Genomic DNA, 27,713 nt, shown 5'->3' on the forward strand with positions numbered 1-27,713 from the left:
CAATGCGATGAGATCTGAAGAGTGGGGCTCTCATTTCCAAATACGGAGCCCCCCCACCCGCCTCCTCTGTCCTCCGTCCCCTTTGGCCCCACTGGAAGCGTCTGAGTCTTCATGTGGAAACACCTGCTGAAAACACTGCGCCCTCTGCCAACAGGGAGCTTCCTCTGCAGAAGGGGGACATCGTTTACATTTATAAGCAGATCGACCAGAACTGGTACGAAGGGGAGCACCACGGCCGGGTGGGGATCTTCCCACGCACCTACATCGAGGTACCGCAGCCCCCTTTCTGCCTAAGGAAGTGCCTGGCCGCCACCCAAGCACCATTTACTGACCCAGGACTCGTGTTTTGTCTCCTCCTCTCATTCCCCCGCTTTCTCTTGCCTGTGCCCGTCTTCCCTCTCTTCCTTCCTCAGCTCCTTCCTCCCGCTGAGAAGGCTCAGCCCAAAAAGTTGACGCCGGTGCAGGTTTTGGAATATGGAGAAGCCATTGCCAAGTTCAACTTTAATGGTGATACGCAAGTGGAGATGTCCTTCAGAAAGGTAGGTGACTCTCCTTGGCCCCTGCCCTGGGTGAGGACAGGGTGCTGTGGGGCCCCGCCAGCCCACGGTGCTGTCTGTCCCCTTAAGAGGGGTCTGCCAATCAATAGTTGCATTAAGAGCAGTTGGAGGGTGTTCCCAGGTGAGGCATTTTTTTAAAATAGACACTAGGCTCCTGTCAAGGTTAAACTCCATTGAGTTCAGTAATTAAAGGCAGTATTTCCAGAGTCCTGGACACCTTTTATAAATAAATATTTAGCCCACATTTGGAGAGCGCCTACAGATGTGGTGAGCACTGTGGTTTTACTGTGCATTGTTGTGGCCCAAAGGGGGGAAAAAAAAACCATTGATATGAGGAGAAATTTACAAAGTGTTGAAGCCAGAAGTCATGGGTTATCAGCTCTGGAGCAGGTGGGGAGTTAAATGCTTTTTTCCAAGCCACCGCTTCCTCACATTGAAAAATGAAAATAGATGGCCCTCTCCTGGGGTAGCCATAGAGGATTCGCACGTGAAGGCCCCAGCACGGACACGTGCACCTGGTTTGGTGCTCAGTGAGCGGAGACGCCGTGACCTCGCCGTCATTCCTGCCAGGTGGTGAACTCAGCAGCTTGCTCCCAACACACCTAGACCGAGCAGGGACGCTCTTCTTTCCATTTGTCCAAATTGCTGAAGTTATTAAAGGAACTGATGCTACTCAGGGTTCAGGGAAGTAAGCACATGCCCTGGAAACACGTGACCCTTAAATAAAAGAGAAACTCTGGAGGCAACCTGATTGCCCAACAACAGGAAGATCACTAATTAAATCTTTACACAAGTGTCCAGTAGAATACCCTAGAGTATCCATTAAACTGTGCAGCAGCATTAAAAAGCATAGAATTATATTCCTTATTAAAGAAGGAGGTTCACTTGATGGTATTAGATATAAAACAAACAGGCTGGAAAAGGGAAATACAGTCCACCTCTGTTTTCATAAGGAAGAGACATGCACAAGTCTAATCCACATGTATGGGATTAAATCTGGAAAGTACAGATTCCAAGTATTTACAGTGGTTACCTCCAAGTGACCACGTGATGGACAGTAGTTGTTTTCTGCTTTGTGTTTCTGTTCTCAGTTTTCTATCATGGCACATGAGAAAATAAGATAAAAACAAAGACACAAGATAGCCTCCTGGGGCCTATGCCTTGGGGATGGAGATGGGAGATGTGTCTGTTTTGTTTTAAATGAGTGTAAAAACTCTTGTGCCTTCCAGGATACAGGCACGAGTCTGATCTTCTTTATGGAAATATTTAAAGACCAAGCCTGACTTCACAGCACCCAGGCAGCCCCCTGGCTGGTGACAGCCCTGCCCAGCAATGTGAAATCTGGCCAGGTCCAGCAGGGAAGCCTCTCTGGAGACTCAGATGCAGTGGATGACACAGGGAAGGGCAGCGCCAAGCACAGGCTGGGGCCCCTGGTGTGCTGAGCGTGGAGGGATGAGAACCCTTGCACTGTTGTGTCTTGTAGGGCGAGAGGATCACGCTGCTTCGACAGGTGGATGAGAACTGGTACGAAGGGAGGATCCCGGGGACGTCCCGACAAGGCATCTTCCCCATCACCTACGTGGACGTGATCAAACGGCCGCTGGTGAAGAACCCCGTGGATTACATTGACCTACCTTACTCCTCCTCCCCGAGTCGCAGTACCACTGCGAGCCCACAGGTACCCAAGCTGATCGCTGTTTTCACCTTCAGCCGTGCTGACGGCGCATAGCTCCTCTGGGGTGGTTCTTGATTGGGAACTGTCGGCAGTAATGCAGACTGCACACACACATTGGTGTTCCTGTATCTAAACGGCATTTTGCCAGCATTTGGTGGGAGAAATGGGAAGCATTTGAGGTAGTCATCTGGGGAGAAGGTGGTGCCCCCTGGCTGAAGCTGGTGGTGTGGTAACCGCCTCTCTGTCGTACATCCCACGGCCCAGTGTGGTTCTCTCCGTCATTTTGTTGGCCAAGGCCGGCTTGCAGAAGACAAAGGTTGAGTTTCATGTTCTCATCCTCAGACCTGTAGACCGCATCCAAAGCATTTTTGCTAACACTCACTGGAACCAAGTTAGGAAAGGAGCTTGGAGCTTCTTGGTCTACACTAGGCTGTTAGGAAGTAGCTGTATAGGCACGAGTTGTTTGCCTCCCTGCACATTAGTTATGAATGGACTTGTTTAAAAATAGAAGCTATTCCAAACCCACCTCTGCTGCTCCGGTGAGAGCCTTGGGTTCAGAAGATGCATGTGGGGTGACCCCTGTAACATACACTGAGCATTGTGCTGGATGAGCTGTAGGGGAGACCAGGAAGCAAGAGCAGGACATGGGGACCCAGGATGACACAGACACAGCACCTCTTTTTCTCTCGTCCTCGAATGGCTTCCTGCTGCCGCACCTGCTCATCCCTGACCCCTGTAGAAAGCATCGGACAGCTGACCTGGGCGTCCTGCACAGTGAGGTCCACGTCCCATCATCTCCCGGGGGAGGGCATGGAGTCGGCGCAGGGCGGCCTGGAGCACTCAGCTGGAGATTTCACTCAGCTGTAGCCAGCCGTGGTCATAAAGCAAAATGACCGCTCTTCTCCGACTTTTCTGGAAGGGCCATCTTTCCTTCCCCCGGGTTCCAGGCCGGGCTCTGGGTGGGAGCTCCTTCTGTGTCCCTTTGAAAGTCGGATTCTACAAAGTGGGCCAGCCTTGTCCGGTGGGCCCTGATGGGAACCTCTGTCCTGTCTCCACATCACTTGCCTCTCCCCTCCCCCTGCACGTGCACCCGCTCACACTCCAGACCTGACCCGGTGACTTCCCTGGTGACACCAGCGTGTCCTGCTCATCCTCTGCGTTTCATTCTTCTTTGTAGACGCCCTGGTGACTATTTTCCTTCTTTCTTCTTGAAGCTGACACTTGTACCTTTTGCTTCTTTGTTTTGTCTGTCTCTCCTTTTCTTTTTAAGTTTCCTAGTCACAGCAAGCTCATCCTGCCAGCCCCCTCATCTCTGCCCCACTCCCGCCGAGCCCTGTCCCCTGAGATGCACGCCATCACCTCGGAGTGGATCTCGCTGACCGTAGGGGTCCCAGGCAGACGTCCTCTGGCCCTGACCCCACCCTTGCCGCCTCTGCCTGAGGCTTCTGTCTTTTGTGCTGATCCCCTTGCCCTGTCGGCGAGGGCTCGTTCCTCCTTGACCCTTGGCCTCCCCCACTCAAGTCGGTCAGATGGCTCCACCATACGCTCGACCGTCTCCCCTCTGGCCCTGCCGCCCCCTGACAGAGCCTACTCTCCGGCACCCAGTGCACTGGCTCCACTTCACGTCAACGGAGCCGGTGGTGTTCACGTGGCACCTCCCGGCATCCACCAAGATAGCTTCTCCCAGCTGCCGTTCGGGCGCTCGGATAGGGTCATCTCGGAGCTTAGCGATGCTTTTAGCAGCCAGAGCAAGAGGCAGCCATGGCGAGAAGAGAACGGCCACTATGAAAGGAAAGCAGAGAGGGAGGCGGGTGAGAGAGGCCCTGGTGGACCCGCCATCTCTAAGAAGAGCTGCCTGAAACCTTCCGACGTGGTCAGGTGCCTGAGTTCTGAACAGAGACTCCCAGATCTCCGCAGCCCTGAGGAGAGCCGGCCCAGCAAGCCTCTGGGCAGCCCTTTTCCAGGAAGGGAGGCTGGGCAGACAGAGCTGCATAGAGGTGGCGAGCAGGCTGGGAGGAGAGCTGCTCAGAGTGGTGTGAGCCAGGTAGGCCTGCAGCATGACCGCGTGTGCCCTTGGCATCTCACCTGGCCGGGCGGGCTGGACGGCTCAGCCGTGGTCTCTCTGCCGAGGCCCAGCGGATGCCTGCGGGACCCGTTTGCTTGCCTTGGGAGCGAAGAGATGGCCCCAGACGGGGTGGTGGGCGCCTCGGTTAGGGTGTAGGGCTGGGGACATTGGAGGGAAAGGGCAGGCTGCCCTCCCGCCTCTCGAGCTGGCTCCACTCTGAGGGCCTCGTGGTCTGGTACAGAAGCCCACGAGAAGCCAGGCCCCCTCCACGGCCCGGTCTGCTCTGACTAACAGCTGAGAACACCAGGCTTTGCTGCGGTGTGCTGTGGTTTTCCTGTGAGCTGCACTTTGTTTCCGTAACCCATGGCGCTCTGCTAGTGCTCAGTTTCGTCAGGTCTCCGTCCTGTCTCGTGTCCGTGTGGGAATTCGGGGCCCTTGTTCATAACAAACAAAGTGACGTTTGGGGAGCACGCAGGCCCCCGGCTTGCAGTCATCCAGCGGGCTACAAAGATGTCAGGGTTTGGGACCAAGGTGCCTATAGAGTAGGTTTCTTTGTTTTGTTTTGTTTTTAAATTTTTCAGTTAATTTATTTGAAAGGCAGAGAGACAAATCGTCCATCTACTGAGTCATTCCAATGGTTGGGCCAAGCCAAAACAAGGAGCTGGGAACTCAGTTTGGGTCTTCTGTATGGGTGGCAGGGACCCAACCACTGAGCCATCACCTGCCACCTCCCAGGGCGCACATTAGCAGGAAGCTAGAATTGGGAGCAAAACCAGGGCTTGAATCCAGGCAGTCCAATGTGGGACAAGCAGTGTGTTGACCTCTAGGCCAAAAACCACCTCATTATAGGGTGTTTTGAGGGCTGAAAAATTTGAGAGGGGACATGAGCTTGGCAATTAGATAGATCGTGGTTCTGATTTGGGCTACGCTGGTGCTACCCTGTAAGTCAGACTTCAGACCCCCTTCTTGGATGTAACCAAGTTTGAATGGCAGCCCTCCCTCTTGCCTTCTGGTAACTTGCGAGTTACTTAGTCTCCCTTGGACTCGGGTTCCTCATCTGTAAAATGGAAGTGAGGACACCTGCCTCATAGAGTTGAGAAGATTCCTTGGAATGACGTGTGTGGAGTGCTGAGCACAAGGACGGGGCACATGATCAGCACTTCGTAGAGGAAAGCTGTAGGGCCACCATCTTGCATGAACTGCTTCTAGAACAGAGAATGTTCTAGAACCTTCTTAGACCCAGTTAGACTTCCTGAAGAGAACTGCACACCATTCATTAAGTACTTAGCGTGTGTGCCATGTACAATAGTAAACTGCGCCCAGCCCTCAGACCTGCAGTCCCTTTGGAGCTTCATTCATTCCATCTATGGAATTTAAGACCTACAGGGACCAGCCTCTGGGCAGGGTCCTCTCGAGGGGCCTGTGTGGTGAGGCTGCAGGCATAGCAGTGTCACCAGGGCAGATGAAGAGGAAGGCTTGAAAGCCACACAAGCACCAAGGCCTCTGAGACACATTGGGCCAGACCTGTAGCTCAGCCCGATGCATGGGGCCCACAGGCCAGCATGTCAGGAGCGGGGATCCTGGGGGCAGGCACAGGGTGGGATAAGAAGTCAGACTTGGCTTGTCACCAGCAGGCTGCTTAAGCTCCCGAGCCACAGTTTTCTCATATGCAGAGTAGAAGTGAAAACAGTACCTTTCTCCCAGGATGGTGCAAAGACTCAACTAGGTGGTCCATGTAAGGGGGGGTCCTTGGCATGTGGTCAGGCTCCACACAGCCACTGTCACTGCAGCTTATCGCCCAGGTCCTTGTGTGGGGCTGCGGGGAGGCAGCCATACCCAGCGAAGGCTTTGCCTGGCCCAGAACAACTGCTCCTGGAATGCGTGTTCTGGGAGGAGGAAGAGGGTGTGTCTGGTGGAGGGTAGTTTGTTGGGAGAGCTGATTGATCAGCTAGTGGAAAAGCATTCAGTGTGTCTGACGCAAGAACATTCTGTGAACATTCTAAGTCAACCCCAGGTGCCTGGAGCCCTCCTTCTTGCCAGTGCTGAGTCATCGCCAAGGCCTGATTCCAGGATCCAGTGTGTACAGGAAGTACGCATGGTGCCTGGGTCCCCAGCGAGGTTAGGGGTACACACTTCCTGCTTCCTAGCTGAGGACAGGAGCGGAGTGGCTGGCAGCGCTGGAGATTGTGTTGATTGGGTGGCTGTACTTGTTGACGGCTCGATTTCCTTTTGTGAGGGCCTCCAGACTCCAGATGTACCACTTCCCGTCTACTCCCTTCCTCCTGCTGTCCCAGCACCAGCCCTGTTTGAAATGGGCAGTGGGCTTGGTGTGGAAAGGGGTGCACATCCCCATCAGTCACCCTCACTCTTCCATCCTGTAGCAGCTTTGGGTCCGTCAGAAGGGGCTCCTGCACCCTGGGCTCCCTTTGGTTGACATTCTGAAGGTGGAGAGGACTTAGTATGTGACAGCTGTCTGCGGCAGCCCCCTCAGAGCATGACCTCAGGCTGGCTCACTTATTTGGGTGTTTGCATTCCAAACCAGTTTTTATACCAAGAAAATCACCAACCATTATTCTCTTCATGGAACCAAAGAGGTCAATTTTATTCTAGATTTTAGGGACCTGGGTTGAGAATAGGTCAATTAAGAGGGAAAATTTTACCCAAGAGCCTTAAATGAAGACATTCTGAAATGTTAGGACCATTTACTCTCTTCCAAGCATCTAGAACATTCCAGGCACTGTGCTAAGTGCTACTGTAAACAGAGGAGGATGAACATCACCCTGGACTTCCCAGTGGTTTCAGAAAGAAGTCTCCCTTCCTGGGTGGCTTAGAAGGCCCCATGCGATCTGGCCATTTGGACATCTAGGTGTCCTCATCTTCTAGAACTATCCCTGCTTGTTTGCTTGGATAATTCCTACCTTTTCCATACTTCTCCACTGAGACGTTACCTCTTCCAAAGGAAGCCTTTCCTGCCAACCTCCCCCTGCCCTTGCAAGACTGGGTCACGTGCTCTGACTTTGTGCTGCCCTGGCCCCTGCACCTGACCTGTGCAAGCAGTCCTCAGCTTTGTTGTATTTGCTCTTTGCTTTTCTGTGTACCCATTAGAATGTTAACACCCTAAGGTTGGGGACTGTGCCATCTGGTATATGGAAAGTGCTCAGTAAATATTTGTTCAATTAAAGAAATGACAAAAAAATGACCTCCATTGGGGAGTGAGACATGCTCACAGATAACTATCATGCAGGCAGGGAAAGAGAGTCCCCAAGCCGTCCACTCTGGACAAACAGTAAGCAACAGGAAGCAGAAGGTGGTTGTGTGGCAAGACTTCATGAGGCAGTGTGGCATTCGCTGTGGGCCTGAAAGAATAAGGAGTTTCCAGTAGGCGTGCAGCAAGGGAGTGGCATTTAGATGAATAGCTGGGGTAGAGGCTCCACAGTAGGAGCTGAAAGGTGTGTGTGTGTGTGTGTGTGTGTGTGGAGAATGGTGCATTCCTGGTTTGGGTGAGGCTTCAGGTCTGCACAGGTGAGTAGAAGGGAGAGGAATCCGGAGAGCTTGATGCTCAGCAGTGCCTCCTAACCGGGAGGTAGAGCCATCTCTACCCAGGCACAGTGACCCTGCTCTGCTGCTTCCCATCCCCTGCCTCAGGTCTGCAAAAGTCTGAACACTTCCTGTAAAACTACCTGACTCTTCACTCCTAAGCTGGTTTCACATTGGGTTGGGTGTTTGTGATTTCAGATGTGCATTTTCTCTGACCAGCAGAAGGGGCTCAATAAAGCACAAGGGTCTTTAGGGGAAACCAGGTTGGGGTACAAAGACCACTGGATCGAAAGCCGGAGTCCCTGGATGAGTCACTTCTTTTTCCTGGAAGCTTCCCTGTTGATAAACAAAACATTCAGACAAGAGAAGCTCTTTTTAGCTTTGATATTCCATGACGAGGTGACATCCTGTATGAATTTCCATTGAAGTGAGGAAGGAGAGCACACACAAAATTTTAGGTATAGGGGTTTGTTACTAGGCCTGCAACCTTCACAATGGATAAATGAAAGTTTTTCCTTCTATTTTTTGAGGGACAACTTAACTAATTCAATACAAACACAAAACACCCAAGAGTTCAGAATTTTCAGCCACACTGTTAGATTTTGTTGGGTGTAACTTTGGCCAATAAGATTTAGAACAATCAACCAAGAAAGTGACAGGAAAGAACATATTGGAGGTCTCCTTTATGAGCATCATCAACTATTTCCTGAGTTTCCCCTGGATAGAAACAGAAGAAAGGCATCCAGCCTTGGTTTTCTGAGTTCGTTCAGAATTTCTGAATTAAAAAGAATCTGTCCCAGTGACTCATCATTTTTTCTGGATCACAGAATTTTTAAAACAGAGCAGCTGAGGCCTTTAGGGTAGTGTTTTGGGGGAGGGGCTGACACACACACAATTTTGCATAAAGTTTCCAGGGACTCAACACTCAGGGCCGTCTGAGAGCTCCTTGGTTCTTTTGTGAACTACCAGGTAAAGAGCCCCCCAAGTTGGGGCCGTGGCATAGCAGGTAAAAACTCTGCCTGCAGTGCTGGCATCCCATATGAAAGCTGGTTCAAGTCCAGGCTGCTCCACTTCCCATCCAGCTCCCTGCTAATGGCCTGGGTAAAACAGCAGAAGATGGCCCAAGTGCCTGGGCCCCTGCTACCCATGTGGGAGACCTGGCTCCTGGCTTCTGCCTGGACAAGCCCTGGCCACTGTGGCCATTTGGGGAGTGAACCAGTGGATGGAAGACCTCTGTCTGTCTGTCTCTATCTCTCTCTGCCCCCTGCCTCTCCCTCTCTGTAACTCTGACTTTAAATAAATATATATATATTTATGTATCTTGAAAAAAAAAAAAAAGCCCTCCAGCCTAGTTGATGTTTGTAGTGACTTGAGAAGACAAGGCCCGAGATGAGTGACAAATTTGGTTCCTAAAGGGAAGGAGGCCAATCAATAAAATCTGAGGGCAGGAAATGTAAAATAAAAGTGTTCAGGACAGCTAAGTGACCTCGGTGTCTGGAAAACACAACAAACCACTGTGACTTAGGGAAGGCGGCTCCACCAGAGACAGAAACGTGCTTTGGTGACCTCAGAGAGGACGTCCGTGACCACGTGGAAGCTAGATGAGTTCCCAGGAAGAGAAGAACAAAGGCCTGGGTCTGCTTTGAGGGTGGAAATCACAAGTAGAAGGGACAGCCTGTGACGCGACTTGGAAGAACTAAGGGGAAATTAAAATTGTTAGGATGTCCAAATAAAGATGGGAACCGTTTCCCTTTGACTCACTCCGAAGGGAAATCTCTAAACAAATGCAGAGAGTGTTTACCAGCTTCAGGGATGGGGAGACACATCGGCTGCAGCTCTTAAAAGATAGCCAGCAAGTATTCTCTCAACACTGAAGTCCCAAAGCGGGCATGTCCATCTCTGAAAAGGTGTAGGGGAAACCCAGGTGCCAGCCGAGGAGCACTGGACAAGCTGTGGTGACCTCTTGATCAGCACATGTCTCCAGCCTTTCTGGTGCCACCCTTTGCAGAGCACAGCCCGGAAGAGCAGGCCATAGGGAAGTGCACTGAACTGGGCATCCGAGGGAGCGGTGTTTGAATCCTGGATCTTCAGGTTCCAGCTCAGACATGCCATGTCTTTGTTTTCTCCTTTGTAAAATGTGGCAACCACTTTCTGAGTTATCATGACACTAAACGAGCTGCCATGGAGGCGAAGTTGCCTTGCACAGGGATGCAGTTGTGATACTTTAGCCTCCTTACTGCATTGCACCTGAGAGGGAAGACAGAGCAAAGGAGAGGACAGTGGAAGACGGGAGAATCGTTTTGCTTTAGGTTTCAGAAATCCAGAATTTAGAAAATTCATGCTTCTCTCCCACCTTGGGGACAGTGAACATCTGCCTTCACCCCTGGCCATTTATGAAAGAGATAGAACATTACACTACTGTCTACAACGAGGAGACCGAGCCTTGGCTGAGCGATTGGGTGTAGTGTTGTAATCGGATTCAGTTTACAACAAAGTTAATATGTTGTTTCTAGAGTGATTTGCAAGATTAAATCCAGGTGGTGAGCAGTGGAACTAATTGTTTGTAATTAGCCTTAAATTTAAGCTGCACTGTTGTCTCAGTAAACATAGTAGAATTCAGTGGTGTCAGAGGCTGTTTTTTTTTTTTTTTTAAGATTTCTTTTATTTATTTGAAAGGCAGAGTTACAGAGAGAAAGAGAGAGGGAGAGAAGGAGAGAGGGAGAGGGAGAGGGAGAGGGAATCTTCCATCCGCTGGTTCACTCCCCAAATGACGGCAATGGCCAGAGCTGGGCCAGGCTGAATGCCAGGAGCCAGGAGCTTCTTTTAGGTCTCTCATGTGGGTGGCAGGGGCCCAAGCACTTGGGCCATCTTCTGTTGCTTTCCCAAGCACATTAGCAGGGAGTTGGATTGGAAGTGGATCAGCCTGGACTTGAAATGACACCCATATTGGATGCCTGCATTGTAGGTGGCAGCTTTATCCACTGCACCACAGCACCAGTCCCTAGAGGCAGTTCTGAGGGTACTGTGGAGGTTCCTACAGCTGAAACCTGGGAGCCTGACTCATTCAGGCTCTGCAGTTCCTCTGGCAAAGTCTGCCTGAGAGCTGCAAATCTATCACTTGTATCACATCGGGCAACCTCTCGCCTCCAGAAGTGAGCTCCGCACCATGTCTGGAGTCTTATCAGAAGCCGTCGGAGACTCGCCATGTTTCTTGAGGGGATTTGGGGCCATGTGCAGGCTGAGTGCCTCTATCTTGTCCACATCTCCAGGACTTCCTGCTGTTCTTTAGCCTGTGCACAATTTATTTTGGGCTTCAAGGCTTTGGCACATACCCAAAGCTGGAAGAGAATGCTAGTGACACCAAAGTGGCACCAGGTGTTTTGTGCATCCACAGGGATTAGCAGCTCCTGGGAGGTGGAGATCAGATTTCTTCGGGAAGTCTGTGCATTGAAGAGAGAAGGGCAACAGAGCAAAGAGCAAGGATGCAGGCTGGGTCACTCTGTCCGGGGAATGGAACCAGAGCTCCCTGCGGAGGGTCAGCCTGTGTACAAATATGGAAGAGAGGCAGTTTCTGGCCTGCAGCTATCACCTGCCTACTATTGAGGGGGGATGTGGAGGGAAGGAGAGAGAGAGAGAGAGAGAGTGTGTGTGTGTGTGTGTGTGTGTCTGGATGGACACACACGCTGAACCAGTTGCTGTTTTTCCAAACACGTGAAGGACTGGAATGCACCTCCAGAGTTCAGAATGTGCTTTGCGTGAGATAATGCTCTGTTTATTCTTAACCCTGGATGAGGCCCTGCTTAAAACCATGTCTACTCTTGGGCTTCCATAAGGGCAGACACAGAGGCCCTGCCCAGCAGAAACGCAACAAGAGCAGGGTGAAGGTTGCTCGTAGCCAGAGACATGTGGGATTGGCTTTAAGAATACAATGTCATTTAACCAATAGATCTAAAAGCAGATTTTACATTCCTCCTCTTGTCCTAAGCTTTTAAAGTCTCGTGTTTGTCCTTCCACTTTCTACTGACTCCAGTGTTCAGCAGCCATGGGTGGCTTCTGGCCATTCTAGTGGATGGCACAGGTTTGGACAAACAGCTCTATGAGGGGACTTCAAAAGTTCATGGACAATGGAACTAACTGATAACTATCTTGGTGCAAAAGAAAATGGAAATCTATACAGACTTTTTTCATGATATGTATTTCCATGAACTTTTTTGAAGATTTCCCTCCTATAAAAGCTTTAAAGTGGTTACAAATGGAGAAAGGGAAAGAAAAAAGACATGTGCTTAAAGGATAAAAAAAAAAATCTGAGGTGAGTAGCCTTCCAAGTGAAGGGCTGACCCTGATGGTGGAGATGGACAGCTTCTGTCTCCACTGAGGTTCACCCCATGCCAAGACCCCTCTCTGCACCCCCTCAAAAACTGGTTTACATTTTAGCTACATGAGATACTTAATTGAATTCTAAGTAGGGGGAATAGAATCTTCACTGATAGGATAAATGTTTATCTGACCTCTTCCTTCATTTAGTCAACAAATACTAAATGCGGGACTTGGTCATCCCTGCCTCTCAGGGTTGGGGTGAAGTTTGCACTAAATCCAGATGCTGAGGCTGTGGTGATGATGATGACCCTCTGCTTTGGGTTTGTCCTGAGACCTAGGAAGGAGCTAGTCGAGCCATCAGCATCCCTTCTAGTCGTTTGGTCCCTTGGGTTAGCCACTGGATGCTGCCTGTTACTGCACACCATAACCTTTACAGAAGGAAATGGCTTTGAGCAGTTAGAGTAAAAGCTATTCAAGAGAAGTTATGGTGTCTGTTTCCAGAAGAGGTAGAAGTTGGGTGTTGCTGTCGTAGTCACTCCAGTCATCCCATCATGACCCAAGAGGGAGGTGCTGTGTGGAGATCAGACACCAGGGGGCTCAGCGTTTGCCCGCAGTGGCTTTGCTACCCTGTGCAAGTGTGCAGACTTCTCTGAAATTTCTTATTCTGCCTTCCCTACTTGCAAAAGGATTATTACAAAAGTCAGATGAGCTGATGGAGTCACATGTGCTCATAAAATATCAGGTCCTTCTTACTATGTTTGATTTGCTGATCCTTTCTGAGCACCAAATTATTTGCTAGATGGTCGATTCCAGCACTCCCATGGGATTAAGCTGATTTAAGGATGCTGGGGAGCTTCTGTGGGGCCTGGGGATTATCCACAGCCTCTCTCTGTGTAGCATTTAATCTGAAATCATTATTCTATCAGTTGGAGATTGGAAATATTAGGAGGTTTTTTTGTTTGTTTGTTTGTTCTTGAGAATGTTGTTTTTTATGAGAAGTGGCCCAGACCAGTCTTGGCATTCTGTAGCCGAATAATCTTGGTGTCAGATAAGTGAGTTCTTCTACAGCCTTGCAACCCAGAGTTAGGCTGCAAGCCAGCAGGTTAGTACCGCCAATAGAAAATCAGATGTTCCAGGTCTGAGTCCACATTTGGACAGAATCCCAGGTGATACCTTCATGCTTTAAGGTTTAAGAAGCAGTGCTGTGCGATATCCCAACTAGAAATCGTCCCAGCAGCCTCTGTGTCAGCAGCTGCTCTGGCAGGCAACATACTTCCTCTTGACACAGCCTTGCATTGTTGGACAGCTCTCACTTTTAGAAAGTGTTTCTTTCCGGCAGCTCAAAATCTGTCTGTTCGCTGTTACCCCTTCAAGCTGCCCAGAATCTGTTTTCTGTCTTCTGAAAACCATAGGTGTTTAGAAACGTCCATTTCTTTCCTCTATTACATGGAAGCCTTGACCCAGAGGCCGGGTGGATGGTGAGTGGAGCCGCACAGGACTGGCTCCTGGGTACCAGGCAAAGGCCTGTAGCTGCTGGGACGTTACAGCAGGAGTGTGCAGTGTCCCAGTCAGTGCTGTCTCTTCCATCAAGCCCCACCAGAGGCCAAGGGGACTGGTCTGACTGATTGCGGTTTGGATGGGGTTTGGAGAACTTGAAAGAAACTCTTCCACAGAACAAGAATTTGGAAGTGATGCCTGCTCTGGAAATTGGTCCTGCAGGGCAGGCAGAAGGGTGAGAGCATTGACAGCAGAAGTGAGCAGGAGAGGTGGTGTGGAAAGAGCACCCAGAGCTACTTTGCCTCTCAGTAGCGGGATGACACTGCGGAAGATGCTAAACCCCTCTGAGCACCAGCTTCCTACACTCTTAAAACAGGATGATAAATGTTGTCCTGCTTGGCTGCAACTTCTAAGGCAGTCACTGGCGACTGTGTCAGTGAGCACTCCTGATAGGGTGGGAGATGGTCTGGGAATGAAAAAGAAGTCGAGGAAGCCAGGAGACAAGGCTACCTCTGACTTCTTATGTGACTGCAGGGGAGCCCTCGCTCTCCACAGCCCCCTTGATAGAGTAGGTGGGTCATGCTGAAAAGATTCCAAAGTTCCCTTCTAAAGGTCTTGGAGTCTCTGCAGCCTGTTGCTGTCATTACACTTGACCTGGAGGGCTTCTCCATGGATGGCTCTTTCAGTAGAGCTTGGAATCGAATCCTCCCTGAGAGAAGTGATTCCAAACACCCTTCCAAGGAAGGCCTGGCTTCTACATGGGCGGCTTTTTAAACAGGCAGGTCTGCTTGGCCACAGTTGCACCTATTTCCATGTCAGCATGTAGCACCTGGGCTGGTGAGTGTTGGGCGACAGTTTCATTTCTACTTCTGGAAGGAAGCTCTGCTCTGAGAGCTGTTCTCAGCTCACCTCCTACCTCACTGGCATTTGGCATGGGTAGATTGTTCCAGGGCAATGGTCTTGTATGATACTTCAGATATTGCCTAGGAGACTCTCTCTTTTGGTTATGAATGCTGAAACATGGCAGACCTGATAGGTTTGTGAGCCTGCCCCGACCGAGGCTCCCATTCAACAAATAACAGAAAGTGGTATTTGGGGTAACAGCCATTCCCTAGACACCTGCTAGCTGAGAGTGAGGGGACCAGTGTGTGTGACTTCTAGAGGGCCGTGTCCGTTCTTTAAGGCAGCCCTTGTGTGTTTCCTGCCCATGTGGGGACGCTGTGTTGTCCATTCTCACCTCACTGCAGCCATGCTCCAACTCCCCATTCCATTGCTTGGACGCTCGCTTCTAACTCTGCTCATTGGCGTTTCCTCCTGTGCACCTACCATGCTGTTGTGGAAGCTCCATGGCCCTGGGCCGTGAGTATCTGGTGTCCTCCAAGTGTGGCGGTGTGGTACGTGTATTTGCTCACGCTTTTATTTTGAATCCTTTCCAATGTGACATCTGCTAAAATGTCTCCCTTATAATTTGCTTGGTGATCACAGCCTTCTCATCATTCATTGAGAGCAGGACCTGATCTCACAGAATCTGAAAAGAGCTATGTGGTAAGATGCCTGTTGCATAAGACTGTAGCTTTCCTAAAGACAATCCTTACTGCCTTCCGGAGCCGAGACTAGAGTAATGCCTGGGTCACTCACAGAGCCCTCCGCGGCTACTGTGGCAGAGAGAGGTGCTAGGCCACTGCTTCCCCCTCAGAGAAAGCAGAGGGACTTAGAGACAAAGCTTCCACTCTGCCTCCATGTGGGATTAACGTGTTAGTGCATGACTGGGGGTACGTACTTGCATTTCTAGCCTGAGATTATTCCATTTGTAACAGTTACTCACTAATTACAGGCTTTTATGCTGCTGCCTTTTTTTTTAAATAGTCAAACTAAATCCCAAATTCTTCTGTATCTTACCTGTTTTTCCATGCTTACGCCTGGATCCCTCCTGCACTTCACTACTGGACTATCTGGTTTTTTTTTTTAAACCTGGATCTTCAACTCTATTTTTTCCCTGGATTTATGTGCTTCATCTGGAATGTTACATCTCTTCCTCTTTTTTTTTTGTCCCCACATTGACTGTTTTATGGGGGTTTCTGGATGTCTCGGGGCCACCTCGCAGGAAGCAGTTTGCAATGAGATCATAAACATTGCCGAAAAATCTGTTCATTACTGCAGCACTGTCTCTCATCCCCTTGACTTTCATCACAAGGTTTCCCCTTCTGACAATAAATCATCTTTAATCATTTCTCAGCAACCTCAAGCCCAGCAGCGAAGAGTCACCCCAGACAGGAGTCAAACCCCACACGATTCGTAAGTACACCTGGCAAACTTCCATGCTCGGGAAGCAGGTATTCCGCTGTCCCTGGGGGCCGCAGTTACGGGGATGAGGGAGCCCCTCCCTGTTTCTCTGAGGGTTTCTAGTTAAGGCCATGTTTTCCATCAGCCAATATGAAAGCAGGTGACAGGTAAATACAGGAGGCTGCAGGTTATTGGGAGAGGGAAACAGGTAAAGAGCTAACTGACATGCAAGTTAAAATTGGAGCTGTGTGACTGGTTGCAGTCTTAGTGTGGTGGGGAACGGAGAGGACAGAGTAGTTCATTCTGGTCAGAAATGAACAGGGTTGATTCCTTCCTTCATTCTAAAAGAAGTTATTGGCTACCTGCTATGTTTTAAGGATTAAGTTGCAAATTGTTCACAGAGGAATGGGCATTTGAGTCAGAGATGAACAGACAAATTACATCTTTTGTTAAAGTTTATTTTTTATTTTAAAGGGAGAGAGAGAGTGAGCGCGAGCCTGAAGTCTGGAACCCCGTCCGGGTCTCCAATGTGATTACAGGGGTCCAAGCACTTGGGCCCTATTCCTCTGCTTTCCCATGAGCACTAACAGTGGAGCACCTGGGACGTGAACTGGCACCCATATGGGATGCTAGCATTGGAGGTGGCAGCTTAACCCACTGCGCCACAGTGCTAACCCTCCCCCCGCACCAGATTGCATATTGAGAGCTAGAATGGGAGGGTCTTACTGGCTGAAAAGCCTGCATTTGCAAAGCATGGTGATGGTGGTCTTTGGAAACTTGAAGAAGGTTGGTGTGGCCCCTGCATAGGGCTTGGGAGGAGATAGTTAGAGACAAAGTCAAGTGGTAGGATGGGGCCAGTTGGTAGGATCTAGAATGCAGCCGAAATAAGTTGGATTTTGTTCAGCAAGCAGTAGGGAGGCACTGTGGGCTTTTGATTGTATTTTGTTTTAGGGAGATAATTCTGGCAATGGAGAGGCAAGTAGATTTTAGAGACAAAGGACAGAGCTGTTAATTAATCTAGCCAAGGAGTGATGAGGACCTGAGCTAGGACAGAGTGGGTACTTTGTAGCCATGGAAGTAAACAGAGATACAGGGCAAGGAGGAATGGCCAGCATGGGAGACTGAGATGGGGCAGCAAGAGTTGCAGACATGGCTCTAGGCACACTCACTTTCCCAGAACAGAGCAGGCAGCATCTGGTGAGTGGTGCCACCTGCTCAGAGAAGCTGCAAGTAGGAAATGAGAAATGTCCATTGGGCGTTCTCTTTGGCAACTGGGAAGAATCACTGGTGACCACTGATAGAGCTCTGCTGTTTGTGAGAGTTGATGAGTAAGTGGGAAGGGTGAGGGGCTGTGGATCAAGGAATGGCAGGTAGGAGGGTGGCTAGTTTTTGGGTGCAGAGACTCAGGCACCTTTGTGCTAGAGGAGCAGGTGACAGTGTTGAGAGATGCAAATAAGAAGAAATAAGGGAAGGAGGCCTCCAGACAGTGCAGTTCAACGTGGCCAGCAGGAGGCATCCTACTTTCTGCCAGTAGGAACAGGGCAGAAAGGTGAGTGGGTGCACAGAGACTCAGATCTGAAGTGAGACAGATTAAGGTGCAACTCACAGCAAACATCTGGCTCAGGAAGTGGGGAGCAGAGTGCAGTGGGGCACCAGCACTGGCAAGGGCCAGGAGCGGGGGAAGGTCTCATGGGGACAGTATCCTGAGCTGTGTGAGACCTATCCAAAATTAGAGCTGGTTGGGAACCCAAGCAGCAAGGGTGCAGGACTTTGTCCAGCCAGCCCCCGCTACCTGAGAGTGAAAACAGGAAGGCGGTTGCGGGAGTTATTTCCCAGAGACACGGCTGGCACTGTAGCCGTGGTGGAAGTTCCGGAGACAAGGCATTGTAAGATGTTACTGAGGGTTTGTGTTGGGCGGCTGGGTGTAGGACTCCAGTGGGCAGATAGAGAAAGTGAAAGCTTGTTTTTATTCCCAACTGGAAATCCATCTGCAGCCCATCTCTTAATTCCATATGAGAGACCTCTGGCAGCCAGAGCTGTCCACCAAAGTGTCAGTGCATTGGGGTAAATTTGTGAAGTGAAGCTGTTTGGTTTTAGAATGGACCTCTTGTTTCGGGAACTCACTGATAGTGATTGGATGATTGGCCTCTTTGCAAACTTTTGCCTGTTACTGTGATGTTCCGAAATAGTGAGTAAACAGATGGGGCCCCTGAAGTATTTGTTGAAGGAATAAACAAAAACAAAGCTTTTCCTTGATGCCAAAGCAGATATCAGATTTCATCAGCACAGCAGCTGTTGTTGGAACGGACAGAACGGCCTGGGCCAAATGCTTTAGGCCAACTAGCAAGTAAACAGGAGTCTCAACCTCCACGTATCACTGTGATAGGCAAAAAGAGCAAAAAGCTTTCAGGAGTTTCAGAAAAATGACATCTACTTTTAAAAGCAGTTAATGAAATGTATTTAGATATCTAAAAAAAAAAAAAAACACAGGTAGTTTTGCTAAACAGTGAGGCAATTGGAATGTACTTTTTATACCTTTATCTTTACATATTTTTAAATACTTATTTACTTTCTTTTTACCCTTGCCTGATGTTCTCTAATGTATATGACTACAGTGTAATATCCATGGGTTTAAGCAATTTCTGATTGTCTTAAATAATCTACCTGCATTATCCTACGTTGAGAAAAAGACTTGGTTTATGTTAAAGATGGAGTTGGGGAAGGGGTGCTCTAGACAAGACAGTTTGGCGGTGGCAACCAAATGAACTTGCTTGTCAGGAGTTCCCCAAGTCTCAGTGAACTTAAACGTTGAATGCTTCACTCCAAATGCTGTTAGAGAAATAGCTGATGAAACCGTTATCGCCTCTGTGGAGTGGGAAATACCACTTAAATGGTGGCTTCACAGCAATAGCATTTGAAAACTCATCACTTAGTCCTAGAGCACTTGAGTCACTTGTTCATTTTTTTTTTTTTCATTTGTAGATTCAGCTACCAAGCATTATATAGCTATGTACCACAGAATGACGACGAGTTGGAACTCCGCGACGGAGATATTGTTGATGTCATGGAGAAATGTGACGATGGCTGGTTTGTTGGTAAGAATCCCACCGTGCTTTTCATAATAGCTGTGTATTGAAAGAATCACTGCGAGTGACGAGCCACACAAACAGCAGATCTGTGCCTAGAGGAGCCTTCTCAGCTCCTGTACCACCACCAGGAATGCCAGGCCAGCCCGGTCTGCTGCATTCACTTTCAGACGTGACCCACCATGCTGCATGGAAGGGCAGGTGTCAAAATCCATTAATAGCCGGCGCCGCGGCTCAATAGGCTAATCCTCCGCCTACCGGTGCCAGCACACCAGGTTCTAGTCCCGGTCGGGGCACCGGATTCTGTCCCGGTTGCCCCTCTTCCAGGCCAGCTCTCTGCTATGGCCCGGGAGTGCAGTGGAGGATGGCCCAAGTGCTTGGGCCCTGCACCCCTTGGGAGACCAGGATGAGCACCTGGCTCCTGCCTTCGGATCAGCGTGGTGCACCAGCCGCAGCGCACTGGCCGCGGCGGCCATTGGAGGGTGAACCAACGGCAAAAGGAAGACCTTTCTCTCTGTCTCTCTCTCTCACTGTCCACTCTGCCTGTTAAAAAAAAAATCCATTAATATTTCTACTATGCATATGTCCATTTACACTGGGGCGTTTTATTGTTAAAGCCGTATGGTACAACACACGAAAAATGTGACCAAGCCTGGGTCACTACAGTGAAACTCAGACATGTGGGGGATATTCCAAAGACCTTCTGATTTACTCAAATCGCTAGTAACTTTAGTCAGAGCAACCTGCTTAACTAAAATAAAGGATTCTGCTTTATAGGAAGGAGAGAGAAAGATCAACATTCATTGAGATTCTGTTACAAACGAGACACTGCATGATCCTCATTTGTTGACATTCTCTCAACAAGTAACCTGTATGGCAAGATTATCCTCATTTAACAGATGGAAAAACTGAGGCCCAAAGAGGTTAGGTGACTTTTCCAGAAGTCACTCAGGTAGCAGATGATGTCAGGATTTGAACTCAGGCTGCCCACCTTAACTGAAGCCTGCACTCTTTATGCTCAGTTATGAATCACGTTGGGCATCAGGACTCACTCTTTGCCTTCTTTTTCTCCCATATGAATGATTTCACCCTCACCTTCCCAAGACCAGTGCTTCCCTGATCTCTCTGGAAAAGCTTGTTAAAGTGCAGTAATGTTGGGGCTGGAGTAGTGAGACCAGCAAGGCCTCAGCATCAGTAGGAAGCCAGAAAGACTTGCTGTGGCTTCACCGGCTTCTTAGGAACCCCCACCAAGGCCCTCAGGAGCCTGTGGCCCTCACTGCCCTGTGTCACTCTCTTCAGAAGAAAGGCAGATCTGAGAAGGCAGCAGGCGCTGTAAGGCACTCTGTGGTCCAATAGAGACTCAATCCAAGCCTTCTAGGAAATTTAAAACTTCCTAGAAGCCACATTGAAAGAAGTCATTGAGAAACCAATGAAATTAATTCTAGTGTATTTCACAAACCAGTGCGTTTGAAATTTTATCATTTCAACATGTCGTCACTACAAAGATTGTTAGTGAGTTACATTTCACTCTTCTTTTCACGTTGAATCTTTGACATCCAGTGGGTAGCCATATTCCAGTTGCTCAGTAGCAGCACATGGCTTTCATGTCAGTGCTGCTCTGGTTATGTCTTAGCTGTTAAACACAGTATGTATGAGGACTTGATGTGGGAAGAGGTATAGCAGTTCTCCGGTGGAAGCAACCCAGTTACTTCAAAAAGTGGCCTAGTGTTCACACGACAGATAAGTAGTCCATCGGAACTCATTTTCCGCATCCACAGAGAGAGGCACTGGCCAGCCCCGTGAGCACAGACAAGTTCCTCATGGCTCTGGCCCTCCCATTCAACGCTGTGCAGCCTCTTAACCATCTTTCCTCAGGCTTCAGCCACATGCTTCAGGTGTCTTAGTTCTGACACATGTCGTAGAAGCTTCCCTTGGGGCTTTGTTCCCAACCCCCTGGTAGTGGCTTCATGAGGTGTTGTGGTCCACAGGATTCTGAAGCCAAACCCAAGCTGCCTTGGGAAAAAAAGTGCAATGAGCAGACTGTGATGGCTGCTACTGAGAGGATGATGACCCAACATATGTCTGCCACCGCTGCTTAGAGAGGGAATCCCAAGAGAAGCAGTTCTGGCTGAGGGGCAGTGCAGGGTAGGGGCTGCATGCTCCTGGCCCAGCAGGAACCCACCAAAGTTAGCTGGAGGAACTCCCCTTGGATGTGCAGTCATAGCAGTGAGCAGTCCAGAAATTCTGGAGTCCCGGCTATCTTCTTGTACTGGGTTGGAAGTCCCAATTGTTCCGTAAGAGAAGAAGTAATGGACTGAGCAATGGGCTGTGAGTCAGAACGCTGGGTTCAAACTGTACCTCTGATCCTTACTAAGAGTGGGACCTCGGGTATGTGACTCTCGGCTCTCTCAGCCTGGCCTTTCTCACCTGAAGACAAGAATGTTAGAAATGCCTGCCTAGCTTACCACTCTGCATTATTTTGCAGCCTAAATGAGATAGGAGAGGGGAAAGTGCTTTGGGAACCGTGGGCTCTGCTGCAAGCTGCAGGATTGATACCAAGAGGCATCGGAGCAGAATCTACAGCACAGTCTTTGAAGTCAGGTGTACTCATTTTGTGTATGTGTGTTTATTTTACAGGTACTTCAAGAAGGACAAGGCAGTTTGGTACTTTTCCAGGCAACTATGTAAAACCTTTATACCTATAAGAAGACTGAAAGCCACAGAAATTATTTTTATTGGAAGATGAAGCATAATTCATGAACCGGTCTCTTTATTTAAACTTGAGTCAGTAGGAAAATCAGTGCAGTGGATGAAGTAAGAAACAAAGGAGAGGGACAGAGAAGTGTCTTGTTTAAAATCCATGCCTGCGTTTACTGTGCATCAGACAGGGCTGAACTGTGTGCTGAACAAAAAGAATTGAGGCAAACCCATATTCGCGTAGCTGCTTCTGGGAGCTGCTCCAGCCTTCACCTCCCTCCCACCTCCTGGGTAATCTGACCTGGAGTAGAGCGATTAGCCAGAAATGCCTCCTACTGCCCTGGCCTTAACTAGCTCCCATCTCAAAGAGTCCTTGAGCCTGAAGCAACCCTGGGAGCACGAGGCAGAAAAATCCCAAGCCATTTTCCAGAGGCTCCATGCCTGAGAATCCACCCGCTCCCCCTGCCTCTGTCCCAGGCCGTCCTGGAATCAGTTGCTCCCCCGCACTGCTGGAGAACATTCTGGGCTGCTGCGGCAGCCTGTAAACAGTAGCAGAGGCCCCCGGACTGCACAAGACTGAGTCCCTCTTTGGGCCTGCTGAGGCTGGTGAGAAAGTGGAGGCAGTACGCAGGTGCCCCACGCCATCAGCCTGCTGTGCCGCGTGGCCCCTGAGGGCCCTGCTGTTCAAACTGAAAAGCACATGACAGTTGCCCTTGGGAACTGAGGAGCAGGTGGCCAGGCAGGCAGGTTACCTTTGTATTTCCAAGGTTTTTAGCCGAAGAGCTCTGGGGCTTGAGTCACTTGCACTGTGTTCCTGTCTCGTGTCACTGGCTTTTCAGAACGGCCGCCCTCAGGGCAGTGCGGCTGCCTTTATCCGAGCACCACTGCTAACCTCTTTTTGGCTTGCGTTTGGCTAGGACGGTTTGGGGATTCGGAGGCCCATTGCCATAGAAAATGGAGAATGATGTTCAGCGATTCATTTAATATGCACATGCGTGCTGGCTGCTGGGGAGGCCGGCGAACAAGACATGCCCCAGGCTCACAAGGGACTTGGCATCTCCAGTTTTACCCTCCACCCACTGTGGGAACTCAAGGGCCACTCGCTTTCAGTGCCCAGGGTTGTGAATCTAAGGCACCCTTGTGCAGCGTCTCTCCAGAGCAGAGGCGCGGGTGCAGTGGCCCTGGGTGTGTGTGAAGCAGGGATTCTGCTGTGTCCTTCGTGGGGCCTGGGTCCCAGGAACAAGGCTCTGGTGACACCTGGGGTACTTGATCACAGCTCTGACCACCTCAAGGATGTTCACTGGCCTCTGCTGGATCCTTTAGTGGGTTGCAGAGAGAAATGCGCCATGCTTTGCCCCCTGCCCCCTGCCCCCAGAAGCCAGGGGTGATTAGAGAGACAAAGAAAAAAAGAACTGAACGGAGAAAGACTGTGCTACGTGCTCAGAAGGGTGCGAGAGAGGAAGAGGGGGGTTTCTCTGGAGGGATCCTAGAAAGCCTTGTCATATTTCTGTATCCATGTGTTCACTTTGAGTAACTAGGATGCTGGAAGAACATTGGTCTGAGAGTAGTTTATTGTTGGGAATACTTGGAACTTTTTCCAAAGTCTCCAAACACTCATCCTCCCCACAAAGACACATTCAAAGCCACAAGTCCGAGTAGCAATCCTGGGTGGTGGGAGTGTGTACCGGCAGCCAAGGCTACCTGCACATGGTTCCCAGTTGCCCCATCATCTGGAGTCCTTACAGATAGACAGAATTTGTGTTCAGTGCCTCTGCCTTGGCCACTGTCCCAGATACCCAGTTTAGGACCCCACCAGCCCTCTTCCAACCCCCACCACCACCACCACCATCCCCTGTAGCCATTTTTCCCTCACTTTCTCCTTATGCTTCTTTCAAGTCCTGTTCTCAGGAGAGACTGCCACTGATTCATTCACACCAAAGTGTAACTGACTGATCAGAAGAATGTGTCACCTCTTCCTGGAGGCATTTGTTTTTAACTGGGATGGAGCAGAGAGAGCCTTAATCCCAAGGGGAAAGGCTGTAGAACTAGGGGTGGGAGGAGGGGGTCCCTGGGTAGGATCCAGAGACAAGAGGGCTCTTGCTTTGGAAGGTGGGTCTAGACTCAGAAGCACTGTTCTCTGACTTCCTCTCTCTTGGAGGGGACATAGGAAAAATGCATATGCACGCGCGTTGTGCACGCAGCGTTTCTCACTCATTTTGGAATGTAATTCTTGCATTGGCTAACGTGTTTCATGGTCTTTCTCAGATGCAAACCATTAATAACACGATCTTACAAGTTTTTTGAGGGGTGCTTCTTGATTAAGTAGGTAATTTTGAACACCTCTTTAAATACAGCTAGAAAATAAAACCAATTTGTAAAGCCACATTTGCATATGACTGCAGCCTCACGCATTTGTATATCTCCAGAAATCCAGGTCTCCCTCACCAGTTTGCCCTTTAATAAAATCTTATGTTACAGTTTGCATCACTTCAGCTTCCTATGTATGACTAAACAAGGAACAGAGGTTACCAATTGCTCTTTTGTCTTCAGACATTTAGTAATATAAAGTACCTATTTTTATGCTGAAATGTTTATACAGGTTTAATAATAGCAAGTGCAACTAACTGGCGCCTGCCTTGCAACACGTTTTGATATTTTAGCCATGCTTCCTGGTAAGGCAAGCCCCAAATTACTTATCTTTTGCAGTCTCTCTGGGATCAGTGAAAGAAAAAAATATCATGTGTTTTAGAAGTGGGACTGTAAATATGTATATTGAACTTTGTATAGCCCATGTACCTACCTTGTATAGAAGAATAATTTTAAAATTTGAACGGAAGGGGGCAAGATGAGGAAGTCATGAAGTTTTTTTGCATTTTTATTTAAATGAAGGAACTCCAAATAACTCACTTACAAATTTTTAGCACAAAAAATAGCCATTGTAAAGTGTTAAAATTTACAGTAATCATTCTTTTGGGGAGAGAAGGTAGCCATAACCTCAGTTACAGGTTTGTTTGATTTTTTAAAAATTTTCTGGTTTTTTTTGCAATCCTATTTATCTGCAGTACTATTAAGTCCTATTACTAGGCTAGGTTACTATGAAAGATTATATTCTGAAGGAAAAATAACTGACATTAGGTATAACCAATTAATTTAAAGTATCGCCATTTAAATTATACACTGAGAGCATGTACTATGCAGACACAGATTTTTCTGTTCATTTATTTTTCTTATTGCAGTGCATTGATTTGATAAATGTGTTGAATTCTGACATTTGCTGTACATACTATTTAATAAACTTTATGCTAAATTGCGTGGCATAGGTTTGTTCTTGCCACTCCTTGTTTCTTCCCTTCCCTTGCTCAGTCTTCTCAAGTGAGGCTGCTGTTCACTGCCTCAGTTTCTCACCCTGTCCTTCTCTTAATCACTCGCCGTCTACCTTCCACTCCCTCCATGAAGGCTCTGTGACCCACCCAAAAGAGTGGGCCTGCTGCCTGGTGCTTCCCAGAAAGCACACCAGGTGGAGGGCCTGAGCAAGGACTTGACTAGCAGCGGCGGGGAGTAATGTGCACAGCCAGCAGCAGGGTAAGTGGGTGTCTTTGGTTTGAGAAATGAGTCCGGAGGAGGGGCGGGTACAAGTCCACGCAGGTGCAGTTCAGAATCACAAGTCAACACAGGCCGCCTGCTGGGGTAATAAGGCTTAAGCTCCTCCTGGGGCGGAGAGCCTGTAAAATGAAGTGAAAGGTGACCGTTTTGACCCATGTGCGCAGGGTCTGCCAGGCCAGTGCGGCTGGGGATTGCATCTCTCCCTGGAATGTGACTGAAAACCTGAAAGACAGCTTTGTGGAGAACATCAGGTGCTTTCAGGGTCTTGAAATAGCAGTGAGTCGCAGTAAAGACGAGCTGCTGTGGGCCTTAGCCACTGACAAAATCAGGCCTTCCCTGCTTTTTCCTCAGTGGCCTTATTTCCTGACCCTCTATGTTATTGGATGACTACTGGCCGTTTTACTATTCTTTCTGAAATAGGTTTTCATTTGTTGATAAAGTAATGCTCATATGTCTCCAAAAACAAAAATGAAACACTGTAAAATATGTGCAGTCCGTCTTGATTTGGGCTGCTAGGCGTGGGCGTAGGAAATGACTCAGCACGTAGTTTCTTCTAAACCTGATTAGCTCTAGCTGGGAGTCTTCTCTTACTGTTATGGTTGAAAATGCAGTGTGTCCTTTGTTCCCTCCAATCCAAGAGTGGCGAGGCCCTGGGTGTCCGGTCTTCCCTGGCATCCCATGGCCATGACCACTACATTGAAAACACCCCAACCTCCACCCTCCTTGCATTCTGTCCTCCAGCTCAAAGCACCAGTTTGCAGTGCCACTTCGGGGTTAACTCAGGAGGCTTTGGCCTCCCATGGGCCTAGGAGTGTTTTCCAGGGGTCTGACAGCTTTGGACCCTGAGTTACAGATGAAAATAACCTTTCTCTTGTGCCCTTCATGCTCTCCAGCTTCATATTCCATTTATGACCCAGCCCGTGTTGTCATCGAAGTCATTTTCTCTCACCTAGATCATTGCAACAGCTCTCTAAGTGGTTTCACTGCTTCTACCCTTGTCTCCTCCACTCTAGTCTTGGCAGACTGATGACTCCAAGTTGGGCCAGAGCTCCTCAGCGGCTTCTCATCTCATCCATGGTGGTACAGTGGCCTCAAGTCCATACGCTGTCCATACTGTCCCTCCCCCTCCCTTACATGTGACCTCATCTCCTGTTAATTTCTTACTGTTTCTTCTAGCCCCAGGTCTTCCTTGTAGCTTCAACTCCAAGCATACTTCAGCTTTAGGGCTGGAAAACCCTTTCTTCACCTCTTCCCTCCACAAGCCCCACAAGACGTTCTTTCTCTCCTCCTTTAAGTCATTATGTTGCCTTCTCGATGATTCTTTCTCTGATCACTTCACATACAACAGGACTCTAGTGTTCCCACCTGCAGTATTCTGTCCCCTTCCTCCTCCTTAGTGTTTGACCATAACACTTAGCACCAGCTGATATTTGTCTTCACAGAACAATCGTAGAAGATCGTGAGGGTAGTGATTCTGTTTTGTTAGTTAATGCTGTGTACCAACAAGAGTGGCTGAGATCACCCTCGGTCCTTTGTTGATGAAATGGAAGAGTGGATGGATGAACTCCTGAGACCAGAGAGCCTGGAACTCCGAATACGTACTAATAAATAAGGGAAACATGCCATTGTCTTAGGAACAGAGGCTAATCTGTCAAACTGCTGCACTCATACAGACACAGAAAGTGGAAGTTGCTGGGAATCGCACTCGCCTCCCCCCAGAGAGCACTGCTGGAGCCCGTGTGTCCCTCTGAGCTTGCTTCTATGCCCACAGTAAACATGTGGCTCTAAACAAGTGCTTTACCTAGTCTTAGACGTTTTTCACTCAATAGAACCTGGACATGTTTCCAACGTTTATTTAGCCACTCCCCTATTGATGATGCAAACATTTGAGATTATTGCCAGCTTTTTATCACAACAAACAATGCTGCCTGGAATAAAATTACTGACAAAGAGCAAGAACCTTTCAATTCTTAGATTGCCAAATGACCTTCCCCTTGGACCAATTTACACTCCTGCTGAGTCCATAGGAATTTTTCCCACCTCCCGATTGAAACGCCTCTGTTGTCAGCTTCCGTGCAGTGCTGCTCCATGGTTCGCCTGCCTTTGGCTGGCCATCCGCTTCTCAGTTCTCTTTCTAGGTCTGCTACATCCTCAGATTTCTGTTATTTCCTCTTAACACATGCTGCCTCAGGGAGCAGCTTCCTCACCTTAAAATCGTGGCCCTAAGATTTAATCGTATGAGAGGGCTGTTTCAATAATTAAGTAGCAAAGATCTAACGCTGCTGGCATTTGTGGAGGCATACCAAAAGGAGTTGGCACCAGCCCTGGGCAGGAGTGAATCCAGAGACTCAAACTTCCTCCACCTGTATTTGTATTAATTTTGGCTCTGCTGGTTG

At 49.0% G+C, this 27,713-nt stretch overlaps 1 protein-coding gene across 47 annotated transcripts in view; it reads left to right on the top strand.

Annotated features, from left to right (window-relative positions):
* SORBS1 (sorbin and SH3 domain containing 1) overlaps positions 1-25,031 on the top strand; it is a 237,798-nt gene extending 212,767 nt beyond the window's left edge. For 31 of the 47 annotated variants that reach the window (XM_062215218.1, XM_062215223.1, XM_062215222.1 and 28 more), the window contains 6 exons: positions 155-269; positions 414-539; positions 2,041-2,235; positions 15,885-15,943; positions 18,914-19,026; positions 21,655-25,031. In XM_062215218.1, coding sequence (XP_062071202.1) covers positions 155-269; positions 414-539; positions 2,041-2,235; positions 15,885-15,943; positions 18,914-19,026; positions 21,655-21,722 — 676 coding nt within the window. In that variant the 3' untranslated portion in view covers positions 21,723-25,031. Of the gene's footprint in view, positions 1-154; positions 270-413; positions 540-2,040; positions 2,236-3,502; positions 4,277-15,133; positions 15,194-15,884; positions 15,944-18,913; positions 19,027-21,654 lie in introns of all 47 variants that reach the window. The other 16 variants (XM_062215205.1, XM_062215210.1, XM_062215209.1 and 13 more) reach the window with 3 other exon arrangements.
* The last annotated feature ends 2,682 nt before the right edge of the window (positions 25,032-27,713 follow it).

This window comes from Lepus europaeus, chromosome 17 (assembly GCF_033115175.1).
Source record: "Lepus europaeus isolate LE1 chromosome 17, mLepTim1.pri, whole genome shotgun sequence".
NCBI lineage: Eukaryota > Metazoa > Chordata > Mammalia > Lagomorpha > Leporidae > Lepus > Lepus europaeus.